Source organism: Orycteropus afer, unplaced genomic scaffold (genome assembly GCF_000298275.1).
Source record: "Orycteropus afer afer isolate SDZICR_OR568_19922 unplaced genomic scaffold, OryAfe1.0 scaffold00067, whole genome shotgun sequence".
NCBI classification, from domain to species: Eukaryota; Metazoa; Chordata; class Mammalia; order Tubulidentata; family Orycteropodidae; genus Orycteropus; species Orycteropus afer.
The window spans coordinates 9412709-9430014 of record NW_006921654.1 but is presented as its reverse complement, the minus strand read 5'-3'; the positions used below and the strand labels follow the sequence as shown (position 1 = coordinate 9430014).

The 17306-nt window shown below is 40.8% G+C and overlaps 1 protein-coding gene across 1 annotated transcript in view; it reads right to left on the bottom strand.

Moving 5' to 3' along the window:
• The window catches only part of TAT (tyrosine aminotransferase), a 10429-nt gene extending 5296 nt beyond the window's left edge, over positions 1-5133 (bottom strand). Inside the window, exons 1-5 of the mRNA XM_007940337.2 lie at positions 4899-5133; positions 4638-4742; positions 2801-2868; positions 639-797; positions 336-474 (exon numbers count right to left, since the gene is read on the bottom strand). Coding sequence (XP_007938528.1) covers positions 336-474; positions 639-797; positions 2801-2868; positions 4638-4742; positions 4899-5133 — 706 coding nt within the window. The remainder of the gene's footprint in view (positions 1-335; positions 475-638; positions 798-2800; positions 2869-4637; positions 4743-4898) is intronic.
• Positions 5134-17306: the final 12173 nt, after the last annotated feature.

Here is a 17306-nt window from a genome sequence, read left to right as displayed (position 1 = left end):
TTATTGTACTTCACCTTTCATGTTTGTATTGTCTTCCTCTTTAAGAACTGTAAAGTTTTCTAATTCTTCCAGAAGACCAAGCCTCAATTTGTCATTGAATTTACTAGATATTTTTGACCTTGTCTTCCACATGATGGGAGTGGTGGAGAGGTCAGTATTTCTTATTTTGCTCCTTCTTTTAGATAAGACCTGTAACCCTATGAAATGCTGTGCTCTAGAGACCCCCATAAGTTTGGAATGTAGTGAAGGATTCTATTTTCTCATTCCAGAAGCCAGGTAGGGGTTCTCTCTCCCCTCTTCACAAAGGGGTTCTCTGTGAAGTCAGCTCAGTTTACCTGCCAGAATTTTCTGAAGATGCCTTTTGCTGAACACAGACCCACAGGGGTTTGATGGGTTGTTAACAATGAGACATGCTGTCTTTTCATCAATCAGAGATTCCAGTTGTTTCAGGTCAATTTCCCAAGACTTCTCTGGCTGAAGAGGAAGAAAGGGTGAGACTAACATGATTCTGAGAACCTTAGGGGGAATACTCAACCCAAAGGTGTAATGCAAATAATAAAATGGTCTGTGGCCTTGGCACCCATCTCCTTACAGGATAGTAATTGAGCATTTGAGTCTAACATTAAAAAGTCATTTACCAACAGATTGTAGAGTTTGACCTCAATTCCCATAGATTCAGCCAAAGTCTTGTAGAGAGAGAAACCAGGTCTAGGAACTAGGATGTTTTGTCCTGGGTTGGCCAACACAGCTAAACAAAGTTCAATAGCCTGACTGCAGCCACTCGTCAGAATGACATCCTGTGAAGAGTATAAGAGGTTACACTGTTAGGATTTAACAGCAAGAGGAGAAATAGAGCTCCTCAGATGGGAAATGGGAAGCAATAATAAACTTACTTGTACAAGTTCTAAGTGAAGTAGCAGGGATTATATGAACCCCAAAACAAAAGAAATTAATATGCTTATATATGTCCTATACAAATATTGTTGAAAATGTTGACCATTAACAACAACAACAAAAATTCACTTTAAAAGAACAGGTTGGCTCTGTGGGCTCAGAACCATAGTCACAGGGGACATCAAGCTCAATTGTCATAACATACTACACAAAACATTGTTCCACCTCCTACTTTGGTGAGTAGCGACTGGGATCTTAAAAGCTTGCAAGCAGCCATCTAGATACAACAACGGGTCTCTTCTTGTCCTAAGCAAAGAAGAATGAAGAAAACCAAAGATTCATGGAAACAACTAGTTCAGGCGACTGGTACACCATGCGATCCTCACCCTATACGACTATGAGACCAGAAGAACTGGATGGGGCCTGGCTACCACTATCAACCACTCAGAAGGTGATCTATGTAGGAGAACCTGGATAGAATGGGAGAACAATGTGGAACAAAACTCAAAATAATTAAAAAAAAAAAAAAAAGGGACCAGGTTTGCTGGTCTGATAGAGCCTGATGGAACCACGGAGACTACGGCTGCCCTTCAGGTCTGGAATTGAACTCATTCCTGTGGCTTCTAGCCAAACAAAAAACAGGCATGTGAGGTGAACATTTACACTAGGAAGATACACTCCTTTGAGAGAACAATCATGGGAGAATAGAAGGGCTGCCTATGCACAGAGAGACAGCTCAGAGGGCAGGAGTACATGGAGGGATGGACACAGGGAAGATGTAACTATGGGGAAGGAGTGAGAGGGGAGCTGTTGCATTGTGGTAAATTGTACTCAGTGTCATGAGACAAAGTGTATGTGAACTGCTGTCTGAAAAGCGAATTTGTTCTGTAAACTTTCACCCAAATCACAATTTAAGAAAAAAAAAGAAGAAGAACAGGTTGGCTGTGACTCAGTACACCTCCATGGGACAGCATGATAGCCTTGGACTTTTTCACCTGGTTATTTATTTACTTTTGGCCAGAGATGTGAAGCATGGCTCTTCTTTGAAATACAGATGAAGGACATCTCTTACATTAGGAAACACAGACCCTACACAATAGACAGTGAAGGAGGGGTGGCATTTAATCTTAAACTTGGCATGGCCATCAATTCTTCCCACCTGAGTGACCTTCAGGTGAGTGAGAGAAGCTACAAATTTTTAAACATCCTATTGCGGAAATAAAAAATTTGAATTATTTAGAGTGTATGAATTGTTTTCCAGTGATCTACAAAGAATAAAGTACAGGTGACCTCTGAGTCCTTTGAATCTCCTTGAGACAGACATCACAATTCTCATATATCAAATGCAATGACATTACAAAGTCACTGATTAGTGGCCCCCACTGTATGAGAAGTCCTCAAATGGCTAAAGGGAGATTATTTTCAACTTCCTCCACCCCCTACACCTTTACTTGTTTTGGACCAGAAACAAGGAAAAGGGTCTCAAAAACTCACTGCCGTTGAGTGTCAAGTCAGACTCAACTCATAGTGACCCCTCCTTGGGTTTCCGAGGTGGTATCCTTCGGAAGTAGAATTGCCCAATCTTCCTTCAAAGGAGTGGCTGGTGGGTTTGAACCACCAGCCTTCTGGTTAGCAGTCAAGTGCCTTAGGCACTGTGCTACCAGAGCTCCTAGGAAAACAGTTGTTGTTGTTATGTGCCATCGAGTCAGACCTGACTCATAGCGACCCCTCCTTGGGTTTCTGAGGCAGTATCACTACGGAAGTAGATTGCCCCATCTTCCTTCCGAGGAGTGGCTGGTGGGTTTGAACCACCAGCCTTCTGGTTAGCAGTCAAATGCCTTAGACACTATGAAAACGGTAGTTTGCTCTAAATTGCTACAGAGCTGGTACCTTATATAAAGCTCACCTTAGCTTCCAGGGGTGCCTCGGGACAGTGGTAATAAGAAGCAATCTCCTCTCGACTGGACAGGTAGCCTGGAAGAAAAGAATCAGGGAAGAAGCTGGAGGTCCCCATCCCTCAAGTGACAGTGAGACCTTCAAGAGGCAGCATAGACTTCATGCTACCCTCTGCCCCCGCTCATAGCACATACTTTATTAACTTTATATTCAAGAGTTTACAATTATATATTAAGTATAAACTTAATAAACACTAACAAGAAAGAGCTCCCCAAACTATAAACTATTCTGTATTAACTTAATTACTGTTATTATATTTTTCCTCTGTAAAAGAAAAGATTTAGATTATCCCTAAGTCCCTTCCAGATGACATTGTATAATCCCAACCTTTTTGAAAAGTTGTAACCACTGTATTCAATAAGTTTGATCCATTGAGGTTTTTTTTAATAATATATAATGCAGTTATAAATATTTGGCTTTATAATTTTGTTTCTTTTAAATTATTGCACAGTATTTCCAAATGTTATCTTACCAGTTTAAAGTCTAGGCAGTTTTATGCCCATTGACACTTAATACAGAATTGTTCTCCAGAAGAGTTACAACTAACAAGGCCAAAGGCAATATTTCATCATTTTTGCTCATTTAATAGATACGGATGGGTCTCTTAAAGTTATATAAATTAGCATTTAATTTTTCATGAGGAATAACATTTTCCTAGATGTGTATTTCCTTTGATATGAATTTTCATATCCTTTGAACATTTATTTGTCGAATGGAGACTGGGTGTTGACTTTTCAGGTTGAATCAATTCTCCTAATACTTGATACAAAGTCCTCGTAAACTATTTATAGCCTAATTTTTTGTCTTGATTTCATTATGGTTTTTGTTGTAAGAGACTTTATAAAATTTAACCAATTTCCTACAAGCCATGTCCCTGATACCTCTTTGAAGTGTTTTTAAAACTCTGTTTTAGCATGAAACCTGGTTATTGCTCTGCATAGAATATTTTTCTCCACATGCATATGCACAGGGGGAAAATGTGCACCACGGAAGCCCAGGCAAGGAATCACTTGTTTTACCAAAAACTTCCAAGTGGGAATTTTTAATAGATGAGGAGAGTTTAAACCTAAATAGGAAAAATGTCCTTCCATCAAAAGCAAACTTCTATATGCAGCCCATTCTTTGTTGTTCTTGGACTTTTGACCTCTTTAATCTTAAATGGAACCTCTCTGGTAGCCTAGTGCCTGAGGCACTTGACTGCTAACCATCAGGCTGGCAGTTCAAACCCACCAGCCATTCCTCGGAAGGAAGGTCGGACGATCTACTTCCACAGTGGTATCGCCTCAGAAACCGAAGGAGGGGTCGATATGAGTCGAGTCTGACTTGACGGCAGTGTGTTTGGTTTTGGTTTTGTTAATCGTAAATAGTTAAAACTGCATTTTAGTGTGCTCAGGACTATAATTAAAACAGACCTTCAAGAAATAAAAGCAAAGGAGCTATTTACGTGGGGCAATAAGTATGATCATTTAAGACCCAGAGGACTCAATAAATAAGCAACTTCAGCCAGAACCCCGGCTAGGCCTTTGGATCAGAATGAATAACCATAGCATAGGAACATTATTTGAGATGTAAGCATGTAATGGGAGCCTACAGGTGGCAATCTGCCAAAGAAGCCTGGAGAGAACTTAGACCTTTATGACTAATAATTAAGTACCCTGAGACCCCTTTCTCAAATCCCAATGGCCTTTTGATCTTAGCTTCTCCTTAGGAACTATCCATCAGGAAAGCAAGGAAAACTGCTAGAAATTCAGTCACCTTATAAGAGTACTAAAGACTTGGAAGCTTACCAATGGATGGAGCATAGCCATTATACTTCCCCGAGTCCAGGGCATCTTTCATTGCTTGAGTAACTTCAGGATCTGTAGGCAGGTTTCCAAACACAGTTGGGTCCCCTTTTCATTGGGAAAAAAAAAAAAAGGACCCACCAAGAGGTTAGCTTTCTACGCCCAATGCTCAGATTCACCCTCCACTCCCGTCTTCTCCAGCCAACCCTTGGGAGTCAGGCTAGGGGAGATAATGACTCCTTCAGTTGACTGTCCTCAACTCACCGATTGACAGAGCAATCATCGCTTTGTTTGGATTTGGCTTCACCTTCATGCTGTCCACAATGGCCCGGATGGGATTGAAAGTTTTGTTGCACATGTCCGAGGGCCTCACTGACCACCTAGCCTTCCTGCCTTTCATTTTCCCCTGCCCGGAGCTTCTCCCCCCAATGTTGACATGCACATCCAGAACTGAGGGCAGGGAGCCATTGCCGTTCATGGGAATCACGTAAGAGTCCATTGCCTGTGGGCAAAAGAAAGAGGTTCGGGTGAAATTCACAACAGGAGCACTTTAGACCCAAACATTGGGGTGATTTCACTGGATAAGTCCAAGCTTCTTTCCCTGTTTAATTACCATCTCACTTAAAGTAGCTTTGTCATGAACGAGGGGAGTTTCAAGACTTCTCACCGAGATGGAAAATAAAATAAAAACCCATTTGACAATGTTAGTAAGGAGCATTCCACTGAACAGTTATCTCCTGTGAGTGATATGTGCTATGTGCAATTGTAATCCCTGTAAAGGCTAAATTAAGCATGCTTTAAGTGGAACTGAGGGGAATGACATAGGAATTGTAAACAATCAAGCATATGTATTCCCTCCTTTCCATGTACAGTCTACCTGGGAGAAAGTCTCTCTAATGTTTCACCAGGCTAGGTCTTGCCTTCTGCAGAAAAGAACCAGGAAGAACCATTCCATGTTGTTAGAAACTTATGGTTAACATTGTTAGTGATCATAAACCCCTATCCCATAAGCATCTTACCAATACACCACAAAGAGAAGAAAGGACACCCTAATCACCACCACCAGGTTAGCTGAGGTTTAGGACTTTACCTTCTAAATACAGGAGAAGCAGCCTCCAGGTAGCCAAACCTGAAAGCTCCCTTAGTTCTTCTTTGACAAGTTACAGTGACAATGAACTCAGATGCAAATCCTGACTCCTGAAATAGTCCCCACAAATGGGTGTTGGGCTTGCAACCTTTATGCTATTGGTTGAGGTTGAGAGCTAAGCAGCCAGCCCCTCCCCTTGTCCCTTCCCTTCCCTCCCCAATTTTTGCTGCTTCTCACCCCTAACCATACCCCCACCTCCAAATCAGGAATTTGACCTTACTTCAAACATCTGGAATTCTCTGTGTTAACTCTTTCTGGGCACCTTTTAAAATGCTGGAGAAGGCTGGCTGAGGGTAGTAGTTCTGATTATAGTTGGTGACTTTTATCAAATATTTTTAAATTGCAAACATAAAACAAATTACTAAAATTCAAACATTACAGAAGTATATAAAGTAAAAAAGTAAGAGTCCTTCCTTGCACCCTCCTATCCATATACTCCATTCTCATTCCCAGAGGTAAGCAGTGTTGTTGTTGTTAAGTGCTGTCTAGTTGGCCTCGACTCATAGCGACCCCTCCTTGGGTTTCCGAGGCAGTATCACTATGGAAGTAGATTGCCCAACCATCCTTTCGAGGAGTGGCTGGTGGGTTTGAACTGCCAGCCTTCTGGTTAGCAGTCAAGTGTCTTAGGCACTACGCCACCAGAGCTCCTTAAGCAGTATCAGTGGTTTGGTTTTTCTATCCATTCACTAGCATTGATAGATACAGACAGATAATAGATTTTATAGATTTGAAAAACACAGATGGGATTATGTGCTACAACTTGTTCAGTTGTTTTTTACTTCATATATCTTAGACACAAAGATCAACTCCAATCAGTCCAGATTGAGTAGCTGAAGTAAATTAAGGCCTACACAACAGATGTCTTAAAAGGAAAGGGTCTCCAAGGTAACAGAAACCTGTGCGATTTTATGCTTATACTTTGAATTCTACATCATTTACCGACTATGGAGTTTGGGGAAGAATAACATGTCAGGTGGGACCCGAAAAACAACAGCAACATTGGTAAGCTGGGCACAGGGTCCATAGCAGGGAGCTCTACCTTCCCCGTGAACCTGTGAAAAACACCATGCACTCAAGGGTTAAGAGAGAGCCTCAGTGACCTCATGGCTCAGATCCTAGCTGTTTGTTTATTGGGAGACAAAGAGATGTTACCTAAGTTCTTTCTTTATCTACTTTTCAGCGACTCATGTCTCTGGTGGGGTTGAAAAACTTTTTGTTTTCCTGGGCCTTGCATCTCTTTGTGCTGTGGAGAATTTATCTAATGCATCCTCTTCCTCACTCTAGTGAGGCCAACATTCCGTATTTTACCAATGGAGAAGCAAAGACCAGGCAAGGGCATGAAGCCAGCCAGATCGAAAAGAACTAAGCTCTGAAGCTGGAAGACCTGAGCCCTGAGCTCCATGACAAAGGCTGCTCTGTCTTAAAATGTGACTATCCAATGCCATTTCTACCATATCCAATACCAAAACCAAAAACCAAACTCACTGATTCCAACTCATAGCAACTCCATTGGGTTTCCAAGCCTGTAAATCTTCATGGAAGCCAACTGCCTCATCATTCTTCTGCAGAATGGCTGGTGGATTCAAACTGCTGATCTTTTTTGTTAGCAGCAAAATGCCTTAACCACCACACCACCAAAGCTCCTTACAATATCCAAAGATATACAAAAAGAAAAGGCTTAAGTTAGATGGGGTATTTGGCACCACAAAGCAAGTCAAATGGCTTCTTGGTTTTATTAAATATAATCAAACACTGTATAAACAGCAATATACTTCCCAGGCTAGCCAGGACTACACTTGGTGTAGTAACTAACAGAGTGAGAAGATGGTATTGTTTCCAAAGCACAGAGATATTGGCCAGACACCATTTGTTTCAAAATTCTTTCACTCCTTCTTACCATGGACTGCCAGAAGAACGAAAAAATATATTCTGGAAGAAGTGCAGATGGAATGCTCCTTGGAAGTAAGAATGGACAGATTTCATGTCACTTACTTTGGTCATGTTGTCAGAAGGGTCCATTCCCTGGAGAAGGATATCATGCTTGGTAAGGTAGAGGGTCAGTGAAAAAGGGGAAGGCCCTCAACAAGATGGATCGACACAGTGGCTGCAACACTGGGCTCAAGTATAGGAGGGATTGTGAGGCTGGTGCAGAACCAGGCAGTGTTTTGTTCTGTTGTACACAGTGTCGCCATGAGTTGGAGCTGACTCAATGGCACCTAACAACAACAACAACAAAACTTTCCCCTTCTAATACAATATATATGCCCTGGATGAAATCAGAAAAAATTAAAAATCACTTATAATCCATCTGCCACTCTTACTGCATTTGTGGCTTTATCTGTGCATTAGTGTTATTTTCCCCCAACAAATTGGGATCTTGTTCTGTGTTTATAGCTTTTGCAGCTTGAATTTTTCAATTATGTCATGACTATTTTCTCACATTATGACAAACATCCTCTGATAGAGAAGTACCAGAATTTATTGAATAATTTTCCTAACGGACATCATGTGGAGTCTAATTTTTTATCATTGTAAGTAATGCTGCCAAGGACATTCTCGTACATAAATATGTGCTCATAGATTTTATTGTTTATTATTTCCATAAGATAAATTTCTACACATTGACTTACTGAATCTAAGGGAATAAACATTTTCTTCTTTTCTAATTAATAAAAATATAATATATCCTCATATAATAAATTCAAATGGACATATTTGTAAACTAAACCCTGAACCCCTTCCACACTACCATTACCTCCTTTAGCCATTTCTTGTGTATCCCTGCAAACCTTTTCTATGTTTATAGAGTATGAGTACAGTTGGTTTGAAGGTTATTTTAAAAGAATACTGTACATTTGTTCTGCAGATGCAGCGGCCAGGATGGCGGCCACTGAGCACCTGAAATGCGGCTGCTTTGAAATGACATGGCTGGGAGTGTAAAATACACATCAGATTGGAAGACTTAGTTTAAAAAGAAGAATGCAAAGTATCTTATTAATGCTTTTTATATTGACAATACTGTGGTTATCTTGGGATAAAGAAAGTATATTATTAAAATTAGTTCCATTTCCTTGTTTTAAATGTTTAAAATATTTCTACTAAAAATTGAAATTATTATGATTTGCATGTATTTCTATTCTGTTTTTTTTAATCTTAACAATTTGTTGTGTAGTCATTTTTTTACATTTTCATACATAGAGATGTATGAAAATCTCATTCCTTTTAATAGACACATGTTGTTGTTGCTGTTGTTGTTATTATGTGCCGTTGAGTCAGACCCGACTCATGGCGACCCCTTCTTGGGTTTCTCAGGTGGTATCTCTATGGAAGTAGATTGCCCAACCTTCCTTCCGAGGAATGACTGGTGGGTTTGAACCACCAGCCTTCTGGTTAGCAGTCAAGTGCCTTAGGCACTATGCTACCAGAGCTCCCTTAATAGACACATAGTGTTTGTTTAACAATTCCACTCTTATTGAACATAGAGTGGCTTTCAATTTTTGTCTATTACAATAATATATACTGAATATCCTTGTACATTTATGACTAGAAACTTGTATGAATATCCTCTTACTTGTTGAATAGTTTCCTAGAAGCGGAATTACATTTGCAATACTGATAAAACCAAAACCAACCCATTGCCATGGAGTTGACTCTGACTCATGGCAACACCATGAGTTACAGAATAAAACCATTTTCTTGGCTGTAAACTTTACAGCAACATATCACCAGGCCTGTCTTCTGTGGTGCTGTTGGGAGGGTTTGAACCGTTAACCTTTAGGTTAGTAGTCTCACTACCAAAAACCCCACGGGCATCATGGTGATTCCAACTTATACTGATGCTATAGGACAGAGTAGAAGTGCCCCATAGTGTTTCCAATGCACTAAATCTTCAGGGAAGCAGGCTGCCACATCTTCCTCCCATGGAGCAGCTGGTGCATTCAAACCACTGACCTTTAGGTTAACAGCCAAGTGCTTTAATCACTGTACCACAAGGGCTCCTGGCTAGTAGTCCCAGGAAGCCCTAAATACTGATAGACTTGCTAAATTGGTCAACTGATAAGCTATAGGAAGAGGAGACCATACAAATCTGTGAGTGTTGTTGCTGTTATTTTGTTTTTTAACGGTCTCTTGGAGTTCAGGCTCCCTTCCAGGACAACATATCTGGCTTGAGGAATTAACTGAGTGTTACAGCAAGGGTTTTCCAGGTGGACAGAGTCTTGGAGATCAAGACCCTTCTAAGATATTGATCTTAAATCATCCATGGATGGATTTTCTCAAAGTTGGCAGGTCACTGTGACTGATTTCTGGCATTCAAAGTTTCCAAGGACCCCAGCTATATACGAGAGTCAAATCCAACTCTCCCTCACACATATACATAAGTTGTAGCCTTGTGTGCCCTGTTCCCTATGGACATTAAAACAAAAGCCCTAAATTACCTAGATTGATAAACCTCTCTAGAGCAGTACCAGTGTCAATCCACCCATGTCTGGTTTTTCAGTTCCTTCTCTTTTATTTGGAATTTGAGGCTTTCTCTTTCTTTCTTTAGAGCTCAACTAGGCATTTAAAAGGATGTTTATTATCTTTTATCCAATATTTCTAGACATTTTGTAACTGAAGATTTTTTAGGTTACCCTGTCCTCAACATTGCTAAAAATGAAAGTGCCTCTCCTCACTAATTTGAAACATCACCTTTAAGTTATACTAAATGCCTAAATATTTCTGGATTTGTTTATGGAATACTCTATTCTAGAAGGAACATTTTTAAAGTTCTAGATACACACTGTTGTATTGCTTTCAGAAAGGCCAGCTGCATTCTCTCAGTTGTTGTTAGGTGCCGTTGAGTAGGTTCCAGCTCACAGTGACCCTATTTACAACACTATCCAGTCCCGGACCACCCTCCTAATTCTTGCTGTTTGAGGCCCCTGCTGCAGCCACTGTGTCAATCCATCTCATTCAGAGTCTCCTTCTTCTTTTCTGACCCTCTACTTTACCAAACATGATGTCCTTCTCCAGGGACTGGTCCCTCCTGATAACTTGTCCAAAGTACATGAAGTGAAGTCTCACCATCCTTGCTTCTAAGGAATCCTCTGGTTATACTTCTTCCAAGACAGATTTGTTTCTTCTTCTGGCAGTCTGTGGTATAGTCAATATTCTTTGCAAGCACCATAACTGAAATGCATCAATTCTTCTTCAGCCTTCCTTAGTCATTGTCCAGCTTTTGCATGCATATAAGGCAATTGGAAGTACCATGGCTTGGGTCATGTACACATTAGTCCTCAAAGTGACATCTTTGCTTTTTAACACTTTAAAGTAGTCTTGTGGTGCAGTGAATTACTTGGTATAGCTCTTCTAGCCATGGTTTTTGTGACTCCCACCAAATGACTGGGTGGAACTATGCAAATATAAGGTACTTGTGGCCCACCAATGGGATTGGATAGCTTCCTAATAATGTAAATATGATACATGGTGCCCTTGTAGGGGTAGGACTGTGAAAATAGGTGTATAGAACCCTAATGTGAGGATTGGTCAGTTTTGTCATCTCACTAGCCTTAAAATGAGATATCCCAGAGAAAAGGGGTATCTTACTACCATCAAGAGAAGAAGTTGGAGTGGAGCATGTCCTTTGACCCAAATCCCTACACACAGAGACAGCAGACAGATGGCAGTGGCAGGGGTAATCGAGAGACTGACAGGAGACAGAGTAGTGGGTTTGCCAGCGCACAGAATGAGAATGCTGAGTGCCTCTGGACAGGAGGCTTGCTGGCAGAGTGGGGTAGACCTAACGACAGAGCTAAAAAAGCTTTGTAGCACTTGCATGAGCAGGGCAGAGGCCAGGCCAAAGAGAGGCATGGCTATGTGCATGGTTGAGGGGAGGCTGTCCTGATCGAAGAATTGTATCCTGGGTGTACTTGAACCTGAATTGTGACATGTTACTTCCCTAATAAACCTCATAATTGGGAATATTGTTTGTGAGTCCTGTGTGGCCACTGCAATGAATTATCAAACCCAAGAGAGAAGTAGAGAGTGCTGTGGGAGGGAAGGTTGGTGTCAGAATCGGTGAAACAGATTGGAGGGTTGTGGCGTGTCTGACTTCCACCTCATAGGAAGCAGCCTTGGCTGATGCTGCTGATGGTGATTCCATTTCCCCTCTGTGAAGTTAGAGGTGGTCAGCAAATGGCTTCTGCAAGTCTTTTGCAGCAGATTTGCCCACTGCAGTACATTGTTTGATTTCTTGACTGGTGCTTCCATGGTGTTGATTGTGGGTAGATCCAAGTAAAATGAAATCCTTGACATTTTTAGTCTTTCTATGCTTATCAAGATGTTGCTTATTGGTGAGGATATTTGTCTTCTTTATGTTGAGGTGTAATCTATACTGGAAGCTGTAGTCTTTTATCATCATCAATAAGTGCTTCAAGTTACTTCCAGCAAGCTTGTGTCATCTGCGTATCACAGTTGTTAATGAGTCTTCCTCCAATCCTGATGCCATAATTCTTCTTCATATAGTCCAGTTTCTCTGATTATTTGTTCAGCAGACAGATTGAATAAGTATGGTGAAAGGATACAACCCTGATGCATCCCTTCCTGATCTTAAACCATGTAGTATCCTCTTGCTCTGTTCAAATGACAGCTTCCTGGTCCATGTACAAGTTCCTCATGAGCACAATTAAGTGTTCTGGAATTCTTACTCCTCATAATGTTATCCATAATTCGTTACGATCTACACAGTTGAATGCCTTTGCATAATCAATAAAACATACATAAACCTATTCTGGCATTCTCTGCTTTCAGCCATAGTCCATCTGATTTCAACAATAAACATCTCAATTCATCATTCCCTGTTTTTTTGCCAGTTCCTTAAGTGCAGCTTGGACTTCTTCCTTCACTACCATCATTTCTTGATCATATGCTACCTCCTGAAATGGTTGAATGTTGACCAATTCTTTTTGGTATAATGTCTCTGTGTATGCGTTCCAACTTCTTTTGATGCTTCCTGAGTTACTCAATATTTTGCCCATAGAATCCTTCAGTATTGCCAACTCGAGGCATGAATTTTTTCTTCAGTTTTTTCAGCTTGAGAAATGCCGAGCAAGTTCTCTCCTTTTGGTTTTTTAGCTCCAGGTCTTTGTACATTTCATCATAATACTTTACTTTGTCTTTCCAAGCTGCCCTTTGAAATCTTCGGTATACCTCTTCTACTTCATCATTTCCTCCATTAGCTTTAGCTACTCTACAGGGGTCGCTATGAGTCGGGGCCGACTCGACGGCACATAACAACAACAACAACACATTCAAAAATAAGTTTCAGCACCTCTTCTGGTATCCATTTTGGTATTTCTTTCTTTGTTGTCTTTTTATTAACCTTTTGCTTTCTTCATGTATGATGCTTTTGATGTCATCCCACAACTCATCTGGCCTGTTTGATGTGCCAAATCTATTCTTGAGATGGTTTCTAAATTCACTTGAGATATATTCAAAGCCATACTTGGGCTTCTGTGGACCTGTTGCAATTTTCTTCAGCTTCAACTTGAACTTGCATATGAGCAATTGATGGTCTGCTCCACAGTCAGCCCCTGGCCTTGTTCTAACTGATTTCCATCGTCTCTTTTCACAAATGTAGTTGATTTGATTCCTATGTATTCTATCTGGTCAGGTTCACATGTATAGTTGCCATTAATGTTGTTGAAAAAAGTTATTTCCAATGAACAGGTCATTGGTCTTACAAAATTCTACCATGCAATTATTTCTGTCAAGGCCATATTTTCCAATTACTGATCCTTCTTTGTTTGCAACTTTCACATTCCAATCACCAGTAATTATCAATGCATAAAATGCATCTTGATTGCATGTTTGATCAATTTCAGACTGCAGAAGTTGGTAAAAAAAAAAAAAAAAGTCTTCAGTTTCTTAACCTTTGGTATGAGTGGTATGTAAATTTGAGTAATTAACCAGTGTGTGTTAATCTGAATAATTAAGTCATATTAACTGGTCTTCCTGTAGGCATATGGATATTATCCTCTCACTGACAGAACTGTACTTCAGGATAGATCTTGAAATGTTCTTTTTGACAATGAATGTGGTGCCATTCATCTTCAATCTGCCATTCCCAGTAGGCCATATGATTGTCTGATTCAGAATAGCCAACACCAATCTATTTCAGCTAATGCCTAGGATATCTATCTTCAAGCATTCCATTTCATTTTTGACAACTTCCAATTTTCCAAGATTCCTACTTCATATATTCCATGTTCCAATTATTAAAGGATATTTGCAGCTGTTTCTTCTTATTTTCAGTTGTGTCCCATCAGCAAATACTGGTTCCGAAAGATTTACTCCATTTGTGTCATTAAGGTCAACTCTACTTTGAAGGGATAAGTCTTCCTTAGTCGTATTTTTAGTATCTTCCAAACCTGAGAGGCTCATAATCTGGCACTGTATTAGACAATGTTCCACTGCTATTCATGAGGTTTTCACTGGGCAATTTTTATAGAACTACAACACCAGGCCTTTCTTCCTGGTCTTAGACTGGAAGCACCACTGCGACCGTCCACCACGGGTGATCCTGCTGGTATTTGAAATAGCAGTGGCATAGCTTCCAGCATCTCAACCACAGCAAGCCCTACAGTACGACAGACCGACAGATGAGTGGTAGTTTCTCTCTGCAGTTGTTCATAAACATTGGGAATTATTTTCTTAGGGGAAAAAAAAAAAGTCTTTGCCAAATTGATAGAAAAAAAAAAGCATTAAAATGTCACTGTTATTTTATTATTATTTTTATTTTAGTGAGGATGATCACTTTTCCTATGTGTACTAGATCTTACATTTTGTGAACTCTCTGTTCATTTGTTAAGCTATCTGGCCAGGGAGACTCATTCTTTTCTTGCATTCGACTTAGACCTAGGGAGCAACTGAGACCTAAGAAGATAGCAAATAGCAGTTTTGGGATCACTGGCCCCCAGCTGTCTCTGTCTCAACCTGGCTGGCTCAGGCTCAGGTTTACAGATCAAAGAACAGCAATCATCCCAGAATTTTGGTGATTGGTCCTGCAAATAGTGCAGCTGACGCATAACCTGTAGGTCAGAGGGGGTGTGTGAAGAGGGCAGGGGCTGCTGACCCGCAAAGGCACGCCCTCACATCAGCTGCTGTAACTGACAACAGAATCTAGTTTCAAAGGAAAAACAGACAAAGCAAACACATTTTGGTAATATCTCTCTTCTGTAACTAATGTTTTCTCGCAACATAAAGCTGAGGGGAAAAAGAAACGAAAAGACCCAGGTCTCCTTTGGAAGCGTTACTGATAATCCCAAGTAAACTGTACTGGGCCATCAGGGTGCAATAAATCACAGAAATACTCACAAAAGACACCAACAAGCCATGGTTAATATCTTCCATTTTAAAAACTAAGTGTTGTTAGATAGACAGAGCTAAGTATTGATTTGGGTGAAGAGAAGGGCAATGTACCAAATGTGAGTGATCAATATGGTGGCATTGAGGAAGAGAAAGACATAGAGAGGTACGTAGGAGGTACAAACAACAAAGATGACCCTTTTGCACATATAGTACTGCGTTGTCAGTGAAGGGAAACATGGGTTTACGGGTAGATAGAGGGGTGGACAGGCTGAAGTATTAGGCATGTCTATGAAGCGTGGAGTGTACCCAAGAACATGTATAGGGTTGACAGACAATGGTCCTATAAGTTTATGTGTATGATCTGAATTCCCAGGTGTATAGTAGAGCTGACAAGGGGCAAGGCTGTAGTCATTGCTTCATCACAGCCAGCGACCCAGAGGGACCGAGTAGTTGAACCTGTGAGCTCGGGACCATAGTCACAGAGGACATCAAGCTCAATTGGCATAACATACTACACAAAATATTGTTCCACGTCCTACTTTAGCAAGTAGCAACTGGGATCTTAAAAGCTTGCAAGCTGCCATCTAGATGCAACGATGGATCTTCCCTCGTCCAGAACAAAGAAGAATGAAGAAAACCAAAGATTCATGGAAACAATTAGACCTCACAACTGGTACACCATGCAATCTGCAGCCTATATGACTATGAGACCAGAAGAACTAGGCAACCACTTGGAAGGGGATCTATGTAGGAGATCCTGGAGAGGGAGAACAATGTGGAACAAAATTCAAAATCATTTAGAGAAAAAAAAAAGGGGGGACCAGGTTTGCTGGTCCAATAGAGCCTGGTGGAATTACTGAGACTATGGCCCCTAGCTGCCCTTAAGGTCTGGAATTTAACCCATGCCTGTGGCTTCCAGACAATCAATAGACAGGCATATGAGTTGAACATTTCCCTGAGGTAGATTCACTCCTTGGAGAGAACAATCATGGGAGAAAGAAGGCCTGTTTATGCACAGGGAGACAGCTCAGGGGGCAGGAGTTCATGAAGGGACGGACACAGGGAAGAGGTAACTATAAGGAGGAAGTAGGAGGCAAGCTGTTGCATTGTAGTAAATTGTGGTCAATGTCATGAGACAAAGTGTATGTGAACTGCTGTAAGGAAAGTGAATTTGCTCTGTAAATTTTCACCCAAATCACAGTAATAATAATAATAATAAACCAAAAAACTAAGTGTTACTGACTGCGGTGATGGGGATCATGATAGAAGGTCCTGGACAGGGTGGGAGAAAATACAGAACAAAATTCAGAATCATAAAACAGAAAAAAAACAAACCCTAGACTTACTGGTCTGATAGAGATGGTAGACTATGGCGCTCAGACACCCTTCAAACGTGGAAATGAGCCCACTCCCAGGATCACTTTTCAGCCAAACAACAGACAGGCCTGTGAAGTGAGTAACAACACCCATGAGGAACCTGCTCCTCAGAACAATCAGCATGAGGTACCCTGGTCAGAAAGCAAAAGGGCAGCATTTGGCCAAACACAGCCCAGAAAGCAGGAAGGGGCAGGAAAGGACAAGGAATGGAAATGGAGAACCCCTAGGGGCAAGTGGAAGAGTGCTGTTCCATTGAGGGGAGTGTAACAAATGTTAAAAAATGCAATGTGTATAGAATGTCGAATGGGAAAGTGATGTGCTCTGTAAACTTTCACCTGAATCAAATAAAATGTTAAGTAAATAAATAAATAAAACAACTCAACACCAAAAGAAGCAATTAACAAAAAAAAAAAAACCCTAAGTCTTAACCTATTACATGCTTGCTTTAACTCACTGCCATCAAGTTGATTCCTACTCATAACGACCCCCTTTGGGTTTCTGAGGTGGTATCTCTACGGAAGTAGATTGCCCAGTCTTCCTTCCGAGGAGTGGCTGGTGGGTTTGAACCCCCACCCTTCTGGTTAGCTGTCAAGTGCCTGAGGCACTAGGCCACCAGAGCTCTTTTATCCTTGCTTTAGGTATTATTTTAAAAAATGCCATTACCCATAACATATCTGACAAGGGACTTATCTCTAAAATTTATAGAATACTCCAACACCTCAATAACAAAAAGACAAACAATCCAATTAAAAAATGGGCAGAAGACATGAATAGACACTTCACCAAGGAGGATATTCAAG